Here is a 19,619-nt window from a genome sequence, read left to right on the forward strand (position 1 = left end):
CCATAAGTATACATGTGTTCCTTCCCTCTGAACCACTCTCTCTCCACCCTTCCCTCCTTCCCACTCCTCTAGGTCATCACAGAACACCAGCTGACACATGGAAGTCTTTTATTTCTTTAGCAACTAAACCTCATCCTAAATCACTGTAAGATTTAACCACAGCAACATAAAAGGAACAAAACCTTAATATGAAATCATAGCACTTGTACAAAAATAACACAGCTTTCTCTATTAGCTAAGATTATTTAAGCAATAATGCCAAAAATCAATGCTACTTCATAGCTGAACATGCTTTCCATCAGTGGACAAATCTATCTGTGAGCACTTTTGAAAATGGTATCATCTTGTCTTTGAGTTGTGAAATAATCAATAATTAAGATCACTGAATTCCAGGTTATGTAAACTGAGAGAACTAGTTCTGGACTTTCTTATAATGAAATTTCCATAGTTATTGACCTCAGCAGAGTCCTCGCTTTTACAAAAGTTCATCCTCTTCTTTGAAACTGGGAGTAGAGTCATATACTCATTGACAGAGTGAGCAGGGCCTGATACGTCGAGATCACTAACAGGCTACTGATTGATTTCTTGTGTTCTTTTGCCACTTGCATTAAGAGTTCTCACGTCACTTTTGATTTAAGCTGCTCATTTGGTATCTGTAACAGACAGCAAAACAGCATCACTGCTGCAAAGGCTGAGATGGGGGGACCTTGGATTTTGGACCTGAGTCAAGAGATAGAACAAAGGTTTCACTGGAAACTGCTAACATGGGCCGATCAAGATTAATTCTAAAAGAAACTCATTTATTTTTTATTAACATATTCAAGAGAAATTTATTATGTACCTATTATGTACCAAGCTCCACAGTAAGTACTGAGTTTAAAAAAGAACTGTAAGCAGTCTTTAAGGTAGGGCATGCTTGCTGCCTAGTGGTAGCATGAGAGACATGACCTGATGCTCTGTGAACATATGGAAATGAATTTATGGAAGAGGAGTTATTGGGTCCCGTTTTCAATCTAGGCTAAAGTTCACCTGGGTGAAATGAGACTTTTCTGATAATCAAAACCCAATCTATAAACAGCAGGATATGAAATAGTACCATGTCTTAGAGAAGTAATATTGTACCGAGGCAACATGAAGTAGAGAGAGTCACAAGAGATAAACCTGGAAATGTAGGTAGAGGCAAAGTCACAAAGGGCATTAGAGATGATGCTGAGGACAAAATCAAATTTGATTTTTTGAAGGACGAATATGGTTTTAAGTACACAGGGTGAAATATAGGTGGTTATGACAGATAATTGAGTGATTATTAAATATTATAAGGCCATAATCCAGGTAAGAAGCAGTGATTTCTTTTTAAATTTTATTTATTTTGGCTGGATTGGGTCTCCATTGCTATGTGGGGGCTTTCTCTAATTGTGGCAAGCAGGGGCCAGTCTAGTTTGGCTTCTCATTGCAGTGACTTCTCTTCTTGTGGAGCCTGGACTCTAGGTGCATGGGCTTCAGTAGTTATGGCACATGGGCTTAGTTGCCTCTTAGCGTGTGGGAAGTTCTTAACCGTTGGACCACCAGGGAATCCAAAAAGCAGTAGAATTTTGAAGAAAATTAGTGTCAGAATGAAAAGGACACACATATTTTAGCAAATTTTAGTCAAATAAAATATACCGGACTGGAAGTAAAAAAAAAAAAAAAAAATTTTAAAAATGTTTAGACTGCAACTAAAAAATTCAGTGTATCTTGGCCAAGCCAACTGGAAATTTTTTAATTTAAGCAACTGGAATATATAAATGATAGTCCAGTCACTAAAACCTAGGGGAAAATATGATTAAGATTTTAGATTTAGGCATATAGTGAGAGAGAGAAGCCTGGGATACATGAATCTTTTAAGGGCAGGGAAAGGCAAAGGGTGCATAGAGAAAACTAAGAAACTGTGATCAAGGAAGAAAGGAGAGAGCCAAGAATAAATGACACTGAGGAAACCAACCATAGTTGGAAGCAACCTGAACAAAGAGATGTGCATCAATCAGGTAAATATCCCTAACTGCTGCTGCTGCTAAGTCACTTCAGTCGTGTCTGACTATGTGCAATCCTGTAGACGACAGCCTACCAGGCTCCCCCGTCCCTGGGATTCTCCAGGCAAGAACACTGGAGTGGGTTGCCATTTCCTTCTCCAATGCAGGGAAGTGAAAAGTGAAAGTGAAGTCGCTCAGTCATGTCCGACTCTTAGCAACCCCATGATCTATAGCCTACCAGGCTCCTCTGTCCATGGGATTTTCCAGGCAAGAGTACTGGAGTGGGGTGCCATTGCCTTCTCCGAAATATCCCTAAAGAAATCAGGTAAACATGAGGAGCCCCTTTTACTGGTAGTAGAAAAGATCAATTACTCAGAAACAGTATTGGAAAGCTGAAGGAAGGCAGCTTCCCAAAATGTGGGCCTAAAATGTGCTAATGAGCCGTACTAAGCTCAGAAGAAAGCAGGATTTCAACTAAAGGAAGGAATCAGTGGAACCATCCTATGCAAGTGTAACAATGAATGAATTGGTCTGTATTACTCTCAGCAATGGGCAATAGTGGAAGAAACCGGAGGAAGTGATATACATATATTGCTTAATGTATACTTTGCAAACTCTTTATGAAATTCAGATATCTATTTCCAATTATTGGATGAGAGGTTCAGAGTTGTTACCCAAAATCAAATTGGCAGAGCTTTCATTTTTGTTGAAAAGTGGATAAAACATATTTCCTGGAGGGAAGATTTAGAAAATTGAGGAGTTAAGGTTTAGAATGGAAAAAAATAGATGAATATCAGACTATGAATGGTCTTAAAAGTGTTCAGACTGTATAGTAATTCATAACATAACATCAAAGGATTTGGACAGAGTCAAGGTATAGTCAAAATCTTGGAACCAAAAGACCAATCTGTAGCAATGGAAAATCTATGTTTAAAAAAGGTAAGTCTGCATTATGTTTCCATTAGTCAAACAAATTACTGAAATTGGAAGGAAACAAGAAAATCTTAGCCCATCATTATAAAGTTGAAGAATTTTAGCAACCATTTTGATGTGGGCACCTTGTGTGCCAATTATTACACAACACAATTTACGTGTGTTGATGCAGGGGTCCAAACTCCTGGGCCTCAGACAGACTGGTACCTGTTAGGAATTCAGGCTACACAGCAGGAGATGATTGTCAGGTGAGTGAGCCAAGCTTCATATGTATTTACAGCTGCTCTCATCACTCATATTGCTGCCCAAGCTCCACCTCCTGTCAGATCACTGGAGGCATAAGATCTTCATAGGAGCGTGAACCCTACTGTGAAACACTGTGAACCACATTCCAGGGAACTAGGTTGTGCTTTATGATGATCATCCCCAAACTACCACCCACCCACCTGCCATTGTCTGTGTAAAAACTGTCTTCCACAGAAGTAGTTCCTGGAGCCAAAAAGGTTGGGCACCACTACATTAATGCATAAGTGAGTTACAGGAGAGCTGTACTATTTACATTCCCACTTGTTATTTGAAATGGCAACCCACTCCAGTATTCTTGCCTGGAAAATTCTATGGACGGAGGAGCCTGGTAGGCTACCGTCCATGTCCACAGGCTCTCAAAGAGTCAGACACGACTGAGAGACTTCACTTTGACTCACTTTGTTATTTGAAATAACAGAGGTTTAGAGTGTTTAAGTGACTTGCCAAAATTTTGTTAAATTGAAAGTAATAGAAAACCCTCCACCTATCTTCAAGTATAAAATCTCATACAAAAAGGGCTGTGTGGTCTCAAGTCATCAAAATGCTTAGAGGTTGAGCTTCAGGCAGGGGGAATCAAGACTCCTCATTACCTTCCCTGGGATTCTCAAGTGTGTTTGACCTCTTGTATGTGACTGTCTCAAGTCATGTTTCCCCCAAGATGCTGCACACCAGAATCCAGAGAAAAAGAAAAAGAGAGCATTCCCTAGAAGGTCCCATCAAATATCTCCTCTGGTTTTATTGGCTTGAAATAGATTATATTTACATTCCTTAACCAATAATTATTAGCCAGGAAGTTTAGAATGGAATCAAATGCCCCCATGGGAGTCAAGTTCCTTCTAACAAACGTTGAAGAGTTAAAGAGATAGTGATACATGAACATAGTATGCACAGTTCCTACAATTAGGGGGATTAACTTTTTTGGAGGGGATTACTGCATTATCCACTAAAATTACACTATTATCCTTACAGAGTTGAAAAGATTTGCAAAAGATCATTTATCATCTATTTAATTATAGAACTTGTTCTAGGATACAGTACTTTTGGCTTCTGGTGTATACACACACACATACACACGTACATACATACATAGACAGCTTGTAATTTTCTTTTTACTAAAACTAGATGAAGTGATAAATGGATAGGAAGATAGATATAGATATTAGGTGGGTAGATAGATAGGTTTCTCTTATACTTAATGACATGCGTGTGTGCATGTCAAGTCACTTCTGTCATGTCTGACTCTTTGAGACCTTATGGACAGTAGCCCCCAGGCTATCCTGTCCATGGGATTCTCCAGGCAAGAATACTGGAGTGGGTTGCCATTTTTTCCTCCAGTGGATCTCTCTGACCCAGGGATTGAACCCGTATCTCTTACATCTCCTGCGTTGGCAGGCAGGTTCTTTACCACTGGCACCACCTGGGAAGCTCTTACTATGGCAGAATCATCCAATCAAATAAAAACAAATAATTTCAGGTGTGTTGAATGTCTTTTAAATAAACTCTAATTAACTGGTCCTTAATACCTTGGCTTGGAGAAGGAAATGGCAACCCACTCCAGTGTTCTTGCCTGGAGAATCCTAGGGATGGGGGAGCCTGGTGGCCTGCCATCTATGGGGTCTCACAGAGTTGGACACAGCTGAAGCAACTTAGCAGCAGCAGCAGCAGCAATACCTTGGCTAAGTACATTTGGATTAGAAGTGATTTCTTTATGTATTTGGCTATGCAGCCAAAATACAGATCTTACTGAATTACAGCTGGGAGCCATTGAGTGAATGAATTCCAAACTCATATTTTATCATGGTTGCTCAGTCGCTGAGTCATTCTGACTCTTTGGGGCCCCATGGACTGTAGCCCACCAGGCTTCTTTGTCCATGGGATTTTCCAGGCAAGAATACTGGAGTGGGTTGCCATTTCCTCCGTGAGAGGATCTTCCAGACCCATGGATCAAACCCAAGTCTCTTTCATCTCCTGCATTGGCAGGCAGATTCATTTACCACTGCACTACCTTGGATATTTTTATCATTATTTCTAAGGAATTTCCCAACAATGACTTCTGTGAAAATAATATCTAAATTACACTAATTGTAGTGTACACTTTGTACTTGTACAAAGGAGACAGCATTGCACATCACTAGATGTCAAAGTTCATCCAGTATGTGTTCCTGGGAGCACACATTAGAATTTGTGTTAGTGTTCCTCATGTAGAATTCTTGGCACACAACAGAGAGATAAAGTGCTCATAAAAATGGATTCACTTATCCATCAAAATACATTTGGATCACAAGGTGTAAATATGTATAGTCTAAAATATTTAGGACATATCTGGAAGGAGAGTTTTATAACCTTAGAGTGCTTTTGGACATATTGGACTGAATGACAAATCACAAGCTGATGTCACAGCATTACATGTGCCAGGGGATACTTTGAAGCCAGGCTGAGCAATGTTGAAGTTGGAGGCAGGAAAAAAACAAATCACCTTCTCTGATCCTCAAAGTACAGTTCAAGGGAGCATAACTTCTACTCTGGAGTATTTTTATGGCATATATATTTTCTGATCCTTAAAAATTGTGATTACTTCAAGCAGGTTTAATAAGTATGCAAATTCATCATTCATGTGTCTCTAATAAAGTGGCCCAATATCGTCATAGTCTACTTTTTGCATTTTAATACATCTTAAACACACATCTCAAAGTCACATTTTTCTAACATATGGGACATAAAATCTAGATTAGTATTCAATATTCAAATAATATTCAAATATTAAAGTATGGATTTGGAGACAGGAATCATATCAGTTATATATCTGGGTGTTGTGACCCTCTATGTGATGCAGGAGAACAAAAAGTATGTATTTATTTTACTTATGTATGTGTTTATTTTAAATTGCACATACTATATGGAAAACTCTTTTCTCTATAAACATTAGCTCATTTAATACTTCTATAAAATGAGTACTCTTTTTTCACTTTTTTGCATATGCAGAAACTAAAACAGAGAAGTTAAGTGATTTGCTTGAGGTCACACACTTAGTTAGTGGTACATCTAGGATTCAAACTTAGGCGTTAAGATTTCAGAGGCAAAAGTGCTAAGTTCAATGGCAAGCTGTGCCATCTCTTCTAATTAAACAAATATCCTCAGCAATATGTATGTAATGGTACTTCTTAGTGATGGTTACTCATCGGACACATCTACAGAGATTTTTAATTATGTCTGATATCTGGCCCACCCAGGAACAATTAAATCAGACTTTCTGATGAGGGCCCAGGAAGTGGGTGTTCTTAATAACCCTTACAAATATCTTATATGCAGCCCTGGTTGAAGATAAAGGCGGCAGAGAAGCCATTTACAACTTCAAGGGGCAAATATAGGAAGAGAATCCTATGGACAGAGGAGCCTGATGGGCTGCAGTCCGTGGGATCACAAAGAGTCAGACATGACTGAGCAGGAGGGCAGTACAGCAGCAGAGGAAGAGAATCCGCCCAAGGAATCTAAGAGCCAAGTATTCACTAGCAGCTCAGATAAATATAATGTAAAATTGAAAAGTACCCAGTTCCTTTAAAGACTAGGCTCAACCGCTATGCATTTATGTTTAATTTTACTGTATAATTAAAGTCTACTTTAGCAGAACTCAAGGTTCAATGTCATATAGTATTTTATTCCCTTAAAAAAGTCCCATGTGTACATGCCCTCATTTGCTCCCTCTATCTGACTTGGTTCTGAAGCTCTCTCTGCTGTTTAGTGTCTTATTTATATGATAAAATGTACATTTATTTTCCAATTCTATTTGAAAAGAAAGTGTATTATATTTGTCATTATGTACCTTTTAAACTCTATTATTTCTTGATTATAATGTAGTGTATACAAAGGGCAAACAAATGATAAAATGATAAAGATAAAATGATACACTGCATTGCACGATTATTTCCTTTCCTGTTTATGCATCGGTGAGAGGGTTAACATTATTCAGTGAATAAACGTATATTGACTTTCCTCAGGTCTGTGTTCCAATTTGTGGCTAAACCTTACTTATGTGATCTTTTTCAATGCAACATCAGTCATTTTGGGTTCTGCTTTCTTAAATGAGAACAGTGATGTGCGTTAGAAATTCAATACAAGTTAAACTCCCAATTTAGTGTTAAAAGAGACTCTCATTGGAAAAGACTCTGATGCTGGGAGGGATTGGGGGCAGGAGGAGAAGGGGACGACAGAGGATGAGATGGCTTGATGGCATCACTGACTCGATGGACGTGAGTCTGAGTGAACTCCGGGAGTTGGTAATGGACAGGGAGGCCTGGCGTGCTGTGATTCATGGGGTCGCAAAGAGTCGGACACGACTGAGCGACTGAACTGACTGCCTGAAGGTCGTAACTAGCTGCCAGGTTGGCCACTTAGAGTGTTATGCGTTTTATTTTTGTCTTTTTTGTACATGTGAATATGATAAACTACTACTGCTGCTGCTAAGTCGCTTCAGTCATGTCTGACTCTGTGTGACCCCATAGATGGCAGCCCACCAGGCTTCCCTGTCCCTGAGATTCTCCAGGCAAGAATTCTGGAGTGGGTTGCCATTTCCTCCTCCAATGCATGAAAGTGAAAAGTGAAAGTGAAGTTGCTCAGTCTTGTCCGACTTGTAGCAACCCCATGGACTGCAGCCCACCAGGCTCCTCCGTCCATGGGATTTTCCAGGCAAGACTACTGGAGTCGGGTGCCATTGCCTTTTCTGATATGATAAGCATTCACCAATAAACATTTATTTAGGATGTAATTCATGACCGACAGTAGATGTACAAAAAATGAATATGGAGGGGCTGCTGATGTAAAAAACTATGTGGTCCATGAAAAGAACACATGATGTGTAGAGTTTTAAAAATCAAAATATACTAAGGCTACTGGAAGTACAGAGGAGTGGACAAATTATCTCTGCTTGGGAGCAGAAAAACACAGACTCACAGAAGAGACAGTAGATTTGGGACATCAATAGTGTGTGGGATAGCTCCAGATGGTGGAAACCAATATCTTCCAGGCAGCAAGGTCACTTGATCAAGAACATGGGTGAAAATGTCTCGAATAAACAGTAAATAAGTATGTATAATCACTGCAAGGGTCCCAAATTGGAAGTTAATCTGGGAGGGAGAGTGAAACCCATTCATGTCATGCTATTCATAGCATGTCAATGAATTTAGATAATTGTCTTTCATTGGGAATAGAAATCCATTAAAAGTTTTTCTTTTCTTTTTTTCAATCAAAACTTTTTCTTTTTAATGAATGAAAGTAACTTGATCAATCTTGTGTTATGGGAAAGTGATTCTCCTGTGTAATAGGAGTTGGAAGCGGAAGCAATTAGAATGTTCTGGAGCCTTGTGACTTGAGAGTGAAGATTCAAACCAGATAGTGGCAGGGTGACTAAAAGCAAAGAATATATTCAATTTTTAGAATGACCTTATATATATGGGAAATTAAACAAGAAGTCATAAATTCAATATAATCCATTTACATTTTCAGTGTATCTCTAGAAAATTTGTTTATTTACTATCCCAAATGCAAAAAAAAAAAAAAAGGCAAACTACGTAGAGTATAAATCTGTCTTCCCAAGTGTCTCAGGGGGTAAACAACCTGCCTGCAAAGCAAGAGACATAGGAGATGAGGGTTTAATCCCTGGATCAGGAAGATCCCCTGGAGTAGGAATCGGCAACCCACTCTAGTATTCTTGCCTGTAAAATCCCATGGACACAAGAGCCTGGAGAGGTACAGTCCATGGGCTCGCAAAGAGTTAAAGCTGGGGGGAAACAGTGGAAACAGTGTCAGACTTTATTTTTGTGGGCTCCAAAATCACTGAAGATGGTGACTGCAGCCATGAAATTAAAAGACGCTTACTCCTTGGAAGGAAAGTTATGACCAACCTTGATAGCATATTCAAAAGCAGAGACATTACTTTGCCAACAAAAGTCCATCTAGTCAAGGCTATGGTTTTTCCAGTGGTCATGTATGGATGTGAGAGTTGGACTGTGAAGAAGGCTGAGCGCCAAAGAATTGATGCTTTTGAACTGTGGTGTTGGAGAAGACTCTTGAGAGTCCCTTGGATTGCAAGGAGATCCAACCAGTCCTTTCTGAAGGAGATCAGCCCTGGGATTTATTTGGAGGGAATGATGCTGAAGCTGAAACTCCAGCACTTTGGCCACCTCATGTGAAGAGTTGACTCATTGGAAAAGACTCTGATGCTGGAAGGGATTGGGGGCAGGAGGAGAAGGGGACGACAGAGGATGAGATGGCTGGATGGCATCACTGACTCGATGGACGTGAGTCTCAGTGAGCTCTGGGAGTTGGTGATGGACAGGGAGGCCTGGCGTGCTGGGATTCATGGGGTCGCAAAGAGTTGGACACGACTGAGTGACTAAACTAAACTGACCTGAGGACTGAACACAGAAGCATAGACCTGTCATGCTGGAAGTGGTGTTTGACAGAATAAATAATTATGTAATGTATTATTTTTTATGAGAGTAGTACTTGGTACATGGTATGGATCCCTGAGCATTTCTTGATTGAAAGAAGAAGTGAATGAATCAACAGATCCATTCCCACTCAGGCTGAAATCATGAGATAGTAGGGCTCAGTTCTACTTCTACCTCTCTACCATTTTGTATGAGAATGACTTTTAGTATCAACAAGAATGGTTTTGATATCATAGGGCTTAAATTAATTATTTGTGAAATGTAGACATTGTATCAGATTATTTCTAAAATGTATCTCCCTTGATAATACTATCTTTAAGAAAATTAAATACAGTGTGACTATCTCATTTTACATGAGCAAACAGAAGTAAGCTTAAGAAGTATAGCTGTGTTATGAAAAAAATGCTGATTTGGTTACGCTAGGTTCCAGAACCCACAACATGATCACTGAATAGAACTTAGGGAGAAGAGATAACTAAAACTCTCTGAGCCTCAACATTTAGGGTGGTTACATTTGAGTGATGGGAGAATAAACTCTAAGATGATGGCTACATACAAGAAGATGACTCCAGTTTTTGTGGATGTCATTGATCATATTGTTTCCTTGTTTCACACTAAGCAGGCCCCCAACCACCTGCTACCTCTTGAGTATTTAGTGTTTTGTTAGTGTCAGAAACTGAGATGCTATTCAAGCACTGACCAAGGTAGTATTTGGAGAAGTATGTACTCCAGATAATTAGTTGTGTCTCCTTAATGAAGGGAGTATCAAGTCTTCCTTTGCATTAGTTTAGTGAAAGTCATGGAGCAGTCAGCAAAAGAAGCTGATACAATGCTGCTTAATTGTCTTGTAAACATAGAGGTAGCTCTAAGAATTCTTGAATAACTTACATCAGAAACTGCCTTTTCACTAAGCCAGACTTAAGCTCTATTGAAATTGAGGGGATAATCATTTTTCAGTACTCTGAGTGATAGCGTTGATGAAACAAGTGTCATTATTCTTGCTATTCAGTGATCCTTTTGAGGTGGGCAAAATGGAATTGAATTTGGTGCTTCTATAACTTATGCGAATACTTCTTAACTCCTTTAATATTTGAGATTAAAATTGTTAACGTAAAGAATTTAGTATATATTTGGCATATACTTGTCTACATACTTAGTGAATATTCATGTTAATATTAACAACAGAAATGTAAAAGGGAAGATACTATCTTATTTGTCCTTGAATTCTGCATTGGGTATATGGTGACTGTTAGGTAAAAGTTTATTAAATTTGTTACTACATATTTTCTAGCAGATTTAATATTTTTTATTCAAACTAAATGCATGTATTTATGCCTAGAATTATAATATTTATATCTAGAGCTGGTCATTATTTAGTATGTGTATGCTTTACCTATATAGCACTATGTCATTAAATGATAATGGAGATCCAGATGACTGATTTTTCTGAGGAAAAGAATCACTATTCAGAAGAGGGAAGGGAATTTACTCTTGCAACTGTTCATTCCTACAGCATTATGAAGGACATAGCTTTGATAAGCTTTAATACAAGATGCCAATGCCTACCTATCAATACTTAGTTGTCAAATAATTATTAATGATGAGGCAGATATTGTTGTTGGTGATAAAGATGATGGAATGAAGAACAATAGTTCTCATTCTTTAAAGCTTAGAAATATTTGCCTACTTTCCTTCTAGTAGTTTCCTTTCCTGCGAAAGGCTGTTGTAATAACACATATGCTTCATCTGTTGATATAACTAGAATTCACCAAAATATCTTAAGACATTTGGCATTGCTACAGTCCACAAGGTCGCAAAGAGTCCAACATGACTGAGCAACTAACCACAAGCACACATGTCCACGGAGTGTTATTTCTTATTCTTATTCTTATTTTTTAGCATTCTAACACTTCATATAACCAAAAAAGGAGGTGAAGAGATGGCTCATTATCTTAGCTTTTAGAGCAAACACTTAAGACTGAGTTTGTTTCTGGTTCTCACTGTCTTAAAGGAAAAGCCTGAATGAGTAAATGAAGCAATCTTGCATTCTCCAAACTGACAGTTACACTGAGTGTCACTAAGAGAGGAAAAGTACTGTATAACTCTGTCCACTGTATAAAAAGTACACTGTATAACTCTGGATGTATATATCACTCTTTTTATGCTCAAGAGATATTTCCTTCCTCATCAGCAACATATTATTTTATTAACACCACGTTTGATAATTTTGATTTTACTTTATTTTCAATTCTAAATAGTAACATTGAACTGAATGGACATTAAGTAGAGATGCTCACTTAGTTCTCGGAGAAGGATTTAACTGTGACTATGAATATATGAGACAAAATTACTAAAACTCCCATAAATGTCTCTTCAATTTAGTTCAGTTCAGTTGTGTCTGATGCTTTGTGACCCCATTGACTGCCACACACGAGGCTTCCGTGTCCATCACCAACTCCCGGATTTGCTCAAACTCATGTCCATTAAGTCAGTGATGCTATCCAACCATCTCATCCACTGTCATCCCATTCTCCTCTCACCTTCAATCTTTCCCAGCATTAGGTTCTTTTCAAATGAGTCAGTTATTTGCATCAGGTAACCAGAGTATTGGAGTTTCATCTTCAGCATCAGTCCTTCCAATGAGTATTTAAGACTGACTTCCTTTAGTATGGATTGTTTGGCTCTCCTTGAGGTCCAAGGGAATCTCAAGAGTCTTCTGCAACACCACAGTTCAAAAGCATCAATTCTTCGGCGCTCCGCTTTCTTTATAGTCCAACTCTCACATCCATACATAACCACTGGAAAAACCATAGCTTTGACTAGAGGGACCTTTGTTGGCAAAGAAATGTCTCTGCTTTTTAATTGATGTCTAGCTTGGTCATAAATTTTCTTCCAAGGAGCAAAGCATCTTTTAATTTCATGGCTGCAGTCACCATCTGCAGTGATTTTTGAGCCCAAGAATATAAGGTCTGTCACTGTTTCCACTGTTTCCCCATCTATTTGTCATGAAGTGATGGGACCAGATTTCATGATCTTAGTTTTCTGAGTGTTGAGCTTTAAGCCAGCTTTTTAACTCTCCTCTTTCACTTTCATCAATATGATCTTTAGTTCCTCTTTGCTTTCTGCTATTGATATTTTTCTTGGCAATCTTGATTCCAGCTTGTGCTTCATCCAGCCCAGTGTTTCTCATGATGCAATCTGCATATAAATTTAATAGGCAGGGTGACAATATACAGCCTTGAAGTACTCTTTTCCCTATTTGGACCCAGTCTGTTGTTCCAGGTCCAGTTCTAACTGTTGCTTCCTGACCTGCATACATGTTTCTTAAAAGGCAGGTCAGGTAGTCTGGTATTCCCATCTCTCAGAATTTTCCAGAGTTCATTTTGATACACACAGTCAAAGACTTTGGCATAGTCAATAAAGCAGAAATAGATGTTTTTTTCTGGAACTCTCTTGCTTTTTTGATGATCCAGTGGATGTTGGCAATTTGATCTATGGTTCTTCTGCCTTTTCTAAATCCCACTTAAATATCTGGAAGTTCACAGTTCACATATTGTTGAAGCCTGGCTTGGAGATTTTTGAGCATTACTTTACTAGCATGTGAGATGAATGCAATTGTGCAGTAGTTTGAGCATTCTTTGGCATTGCCTTTCTTTGGGCAATTGGATTACAATCATTCTTTGGCGTTAGATTTTCTTAAAGTTTCCCAATATCAGCGATCACTTAGAGTAATTAAACCTTGAGGCATAAAGGTGCTTCTCTAGATACTATTGCAATTATTTCTGATTCCTTGCTTTCTCAAATATTCTCTCCTAATTAAAGGCTTCCTAAACAAGGGTGTAAATGTTGATTTTTAAATTGCAATTGCAAATTACTTATACCCTCTAAAGTTCAAGAAGCCTTAAACCTTTTAGCTCTTCTTTGATATCCTAATCATGCAATTAAACACCTACAGTAAGCAGATGAGCTAATGTAAGCATAGTCATGTTTTCTTTGGTGTACAAATCAATAAAGCTACTGCAGTGACTTTCAGGTCTGTGATGGCACTACTGGAAATGATACCTATTTAAAAGAGTTATTATTTGCACTGAGTTCAGTTCAGTTGCTCAGTCATGTCCGACTCTTTGTGACCCAATGAACCACAGCAGACCAGGCCTCCCTGTCCATCACCAACTCCTGGAGTCCACCCAAACCCATGTCCATCAAGTCGGTGATGCCATCCAACCATCTCATCCTCTGTTGTCCCCTTCTCCTCCTGCTCTCAATCTTTCCCAGCATCGGGGTCTTTTCCAATGAGTCAGCTCTTCTCATCAGGTGGCCAAAGTATTGGAGTTTCAGCTTTAACATCAGTCCTTCCAATGAACACTCAGGACTGATCTCCTTTAGGATGGACTGGTTGGAGCTCCTTGATGTCCAAGGGACTCTCAAGGGTCTTCTCCAACACCACAGTTCAAAAGCATCAATTCTTCTGCACTCAGCTTTCTTTATAGTCCAACTCTCACATCCATACACGACCACTGGAAAAACCATAGCCTTGACTACTCGGACCTTTGTTGGCAAAGTACTGTCTCTGCTTTTTAATATGCTGTCTAGGTTGGTCATAACTTTCCTTTCAAGGAGTAAGCGTCTTTTATTTCATGGCTGCAATCACCATCTGCAGTGATTTTGAAGCCCAGAAAAATAAAGTCAACCACTGTTTCCCCTGTTTCCCCATCTATTTGCCATGAAGTTATGGGACCAGATGCCATGATCTTTATTTTCTGAATGTTGAGCTTTAAGCCAACTTTTTCACTCTCCTCTTTCACTAAGAGAAGGCTCTTTAGTTCTTCTTCACTTTCTGCCATAAGGGTGGTGTCATCTGCATATCTGAGGTTATTGATATATTTCCTGGCAATCTTGATTCCAGCTTGTGCTTCCTCCATCCCAGCGTTTCTCATGATGTACTCTGCATATAAGTTAAATAAGTAGGGTGACAATATACAGCCTTGACATACTCCTCATTTCCAGTAATAGCTAATATTGTTGCTCAACATTTTGGTTATAATAGTTGAGTTACTCTCAGTGTCTTCTTACACTCACAGATTAAAAGAATGCCAAAGTCCAAAGGAAAAAGGAGTCCAGATGATGAAAGACATACCCTTGAGCTCTCTACAACAAAGTTGCTAGAGTCATATTGTCTTATTTTCCAGGTGCATATGTTCTCCAAGTCAAGGCCACGGATGCTGATGACCCAACCTATGGAAACAGTGCCAGAGTCGTTTACAGCATTCTTCAGGGACAACCTTATTTCTCTATTGATCCCAAGACAGGTAAAATTTTTATTAGAGACAACATTATCACTGCCCTTTCAAATATTTAAACTTTAATTAAATCTTGGCATGGGAACTTGCCTCTTCTAACACCTCAATAAAGATTCAGTGTGCTGACTATCAAGCAAAGAAGATCAGATCTTACCTTGCTGCTACAGAGCTATTTCCTTCAGATAGAAACTGATATAAAAATAAATCTTTTTTACACATATATGCCAAGTCCAAATTTGTTAGGAATTCTCTCTTAATTTACTTTAAATTTTCAAAAGGCTAGGAATATTTTTTGTTTGATTGCTTCTTCTAGCTAAAATAGCTTTTTTATTTCATTTTTTATTGGTTGAGTTCAATTATATTCAATTTGGGGGCCAAATCAACTCAAGATTATGAACTTTCTATTCTCTTTATCAAGGGTTATGGATGGTGACTTTGGATAAATATATATTTATGCTTCTACTAGGGGAAAGGAGAGGGCTGCCAAACTTGAAACCCCAAGATCACTATTTTTTCTGCTCTGTGTTTTTTAATTCAGTCTCATTTTTAAGTCAAACTGTTGAAATTCCAGTTTTCAAAGAAGAAATATTTCAGTATAGGTACTGAGGAAACTTTGTGGTGTTTATTGTTGTTTACCTTTGGAAAGTTTGTATATTTGTAGAAAAAAAAGGAAAAATTGCTGATAAAAAGTTTAAGAAATTTGTTTACGATGTTATGATGCTCCAGAGGAATTAATAAGGTTTGTACAATACGTCAAATGTATAGACAAATAATGAGATTATCAAAGATACTATCCATCCTTTTTTGAGATTGAAACATTATGGGTTATTTTTTTCTGATACGATTATGTTCAGAAAAATCTAACAGAAATAGAATTAAGAACATCACGTCTCTTAGATCACTTCAACTTTTGAGAAGCACTTCTCACAGACAGAGAGCATGAGAGATAAAGAAAGGAAGGTGTATAGACATTGGTGAGAAGGAAAGTTTTTAGTATTAGGCTAGACTTACTGAGTTGTATGATTATAGAGAAGATGAGTTTATATACTCAGAATAAATGTGGCAGGAGAAAAATTAAATATTTAATATTGGCAAAATAACTATAGATGGAGGTAATATCCCATGAAAAAAACACAAAATATGAAGATGAATTGAAGCATAAATCATGGGTGCAGAGTATAATTGCTCTGGTCAAATTAATACTGAACAGACAATTATATGAATCAAATAGTTGCCTCCTCTTGACTTGTTCAATATCAAATTTAGATAAATTCTAATGTCTTCTGAAAGCATCATTTTACAGAAGAGTATATATATATATATATATATATATATATATATATATATATTCATCATAAGGCTTTTCTAATTGTGTATTTATATTTTTATATGAGGCCTTTTATTTAGAACTGAAGGTGAAACAATTCTGGCGTGAACTATGGAATAGATTTTTTGAAGCATTGATTTTCACTGGAGACAGAAGGCTTGATACTAACAATGCCCCAGACCACTAGACAGGAAAAGGGTGGATGGTGAAGCACTTCATTAATAGAATGATAACTAGTTCTTCATGCACAGAAACCATTAAGGAGACTTTTTGTCAATTTATCACCTTGTGGTAGATCAGAATAAATCAAAAATCAAGGGTAATTGCAATTTCTCAGAAATAGCCTCCATTTGTTCCAGCCATATAGCTTCCTTTTATGATTCCTTTTGCTGTTGTGTAATAAAATGCATGAAAAACTAATACTATCTAAAAATTTACACATTTGACTATAGAAAACTGTTTAAAATAATTTCTAAGTAAAGAGCCTCATCAAAAATTCTGGTACCTAAATATTTATGAACAGATAAATATAATCATTTACTATTCATTTGGAATGATAAAAGTTTTACATTCTCATTGATATTGCTGTTTGAAAAACATCCTTTGCATCTCTATCCAATATACAAATAAGGCCAGTTTATTTATAAATGATATAAATTGATGCATTCTATGAAATAAGTCCCCAAATGATAGTTCTTTTTAAAATTGGCTAATTTGGTAATTCTATGGCTTACCCGACTCCAGTACTTTTGCCTGGAAAATCCCGTGGACGGAGGAGCCTGGTAGGCTGCAGTCCATGGGGTCGCTAAGAGTCGGACACGACTGATCGACTTCACTTTCACTTTTCACTTTCATGCATTGGAGAAGGAAATGGCAACCCACTCTAGTGTTCTTGCCTGGAAAACCCCAGGGACGTGGAAGCCTGGTGGGCTGCCTTCTATGGGGTCACACAGAGTCGGACACGACTGAAGCGACTTAGCAGCAGCAGCAGCAGCAGCATGGCTTACCTAAGAGATTGTTCACTGTGATTAACATTTGCATGCATTCATGTATATACCTCAAATGATTATTAAATATTTTAAAAAATCTAAAAGGTATATGGATTTATAAACATCAAATAATATTGATCCTTGTTATATTTAGCATATATTAAACACTAAAATATTTGTCATATTGATACACTTTTATATTATATACACTATAGGCTTAATATTTATTATATATTAGAAAAATATGTATAATCTATAAAACAGTAAATGAGAGGCATTGTAATGTTTTATTTGATGCATGAATTTGACAGGTTAAATGTTTCCATAGTATGGATAAATTATTTTATTTAAGAAAACAAATGTTATTATAAATAATTGATCTCATGACAATTTGCATTTATAATTCTTCTGAAGTATTTGAATTTTTCTCTAAATGATTTCAAAATCTAGTCTGAGTTGGATAACTAGATATTGCTATTTTGTGTATCATGTGGTGAAATGTTGATTTTTCTAAATAATCTCAGGTCTACCTGAGAAAGCATTATAAGACTATTTTAGCTCAACATATTCTAAAATTCATCAACTTTAAATTGTTTATCATGGTAACATATACATTAACAGAAAATTTACTATTTTAACCATTTAAGTGTACTATTCAGTGACATTATGAATGTTCATACTGGGTAAACATCACCACCAGCCATCTTTAGGAATTTGTTATCAATGTCTTTGTTTATGTGCACTGTCAGAAAGTGTCTTTGTAAGATTTTGCTATGTATTTAATGTGCATTTTGAGAAACCACATGAAAACAACTGAGAGAGAATGGGGTTGCAAGCCTGAGTTATTTTCTTTTTTCTTATACCCACTATCCTAAGATTTCATGCTCTGTGTTTCTGTCCTTGCTTCTGTTTGGGAAATTTGATAAAATACTGAGAGAACTGACACTTTCTCAAGACTTTTCCTCTTTCAGTTCCATTCGCACATTTTGTTGAGAGATTATTCTCTTTAAGCCTACTTCCTAAATAAATCCTCCTCCACCCTGACTGATATTTATGTTTTTCAGTCTTAAAAAATGCATTAGTGTTTTAAAGCCCCATACTAAAATTAAAGCATGTGTCAGAATTTATTTTGAATTAATTCTTTATATAAACTACAATATACATATTTACACTGTTCCATGACTTGAACATGCCTTTGATTTTAAATCAGAGAAAAGTCTTACAGGATTCAGACATTTCAGTCAGAGCTTGTGAAAAACAGATTTTTTTTTTTTTACAAGAGTGAAATTGGAAATAGACAATTATTAAGATTAACCAGCATATGGTGTTACCTGTTTTGTAATAATTTGCATATGTACAGTAAATCACATGATTAAAAATATACTGCAGACAATGGTTTCCTTGTATTCTGCCTTGTCACACTTTATGAGAACTCTGTGTGAACTCTATTTGCCCTATTTTAGAAACCATGGAATGCACAAATCAGCAGATAGAAATAAGACTGTTCGGCCTTGAAAGGAAAATACTCCAGGGGTATGTCTTTAGGAAGTTGTGGAGCTGTTGTATAGAAGAGGAACTAGCTGTATTCTGTGCTGCACAAGAGTAAAAGGACTATCAGTGGCTGGCCGGCATTACAGGAAAAAGGATTTTGGTTTCATAAACAAAAAAAAAGATGTTAATACTTGTCCATAAATAAGAGGGACAAACACCTCAAGAGATGGTGAACTTCACATTACTGGAAGTGTTAAAGCAGGTAATGAGTGATAAGGTGCTGAATTTTAGTATTAATTCCTTGATACATATTTATCTATAACCAATGGCCTAGCAGGTTCTGTGTGCCAGGATTCTGAGATGAATCAAGTCGATCCTCAAATAGATCCCCATCTATCTGAAGGAGGTCATCACGTCCTCAGAAAATTACATTTGGGTTTCCTAGGATACAATTCTATGATACATAGTGTGACTCCTGGGCACTAGATATAGGCTGATGAGAGGGGAAATTTCCTTGTGGGAAAAAAAAAAAAAACTTTTTGGGAAGTGACTTCTAAATCTTAAAGAATAGTTAAGGCATGTTATAGATGCAAAGTTGGACCATACAAACTTCAAATTTTCTCCTCAATATAAGCTGATAACTCTTCTTATCCTCCAAATACATTATTGGCAACATTTTTTTTAAATTATACACCTTATCTGTGTGGTCATGGACACCACATTTATAATAAAGTTGAAGAATAAGCTAGCTTTTAAAAAAATTCATTGCAGAAGCAATAGAAAACTAATTCAGTGTAGAATTTTGGATAGAATGACCA

The 19,619-nt window shown here is 37.2% G+C and overlaps 1 protein-coding gene across 4 annotated transcripts in view; it reads left to right on the top strand.

Annotated features, from left to right (window-relative positions):
- CDH12 (cadherin 12) overlaps positions 1–19,619 on the top strand; it is a 1,186,459-nt gene that overhangs the window by 1,057,969 nt on the left and 108,871 nt on the right. For all 4 annotated transcript variants that reach the window (XM_027520215.1, XM_027520212.1, XM_027520211.1 and 1 more), the window contains one exon: positions 14,884–15,003. In XM_027520215.1, coding sequence (XP_027376016.1) covers positions 14,884–15,003 — 120 coding nt within the window. The remainder of the gene's footprint in view (positions 1–14,883; positions 15,004–19,619) is intronic.

The sequence above is a fragment of the Bos indicus x Bos taurus genome, chromosome 20 (assembly GCF_003369695.1).
Source record: "Bos indicus x Bos taurus breed Angus x Brahman F1 hybrid chromosome 20, Bos_hybrid_MaternalHap_v2.0, whole genome shotgun sequence".
NCBI classification, from domain to species: domain Eukaryota; kingdom Metazoa; phylum Chordata; class Mammalia; order Artiodactyla; family Bovidae; genus Bos; species Bos indicus x Bos taurus.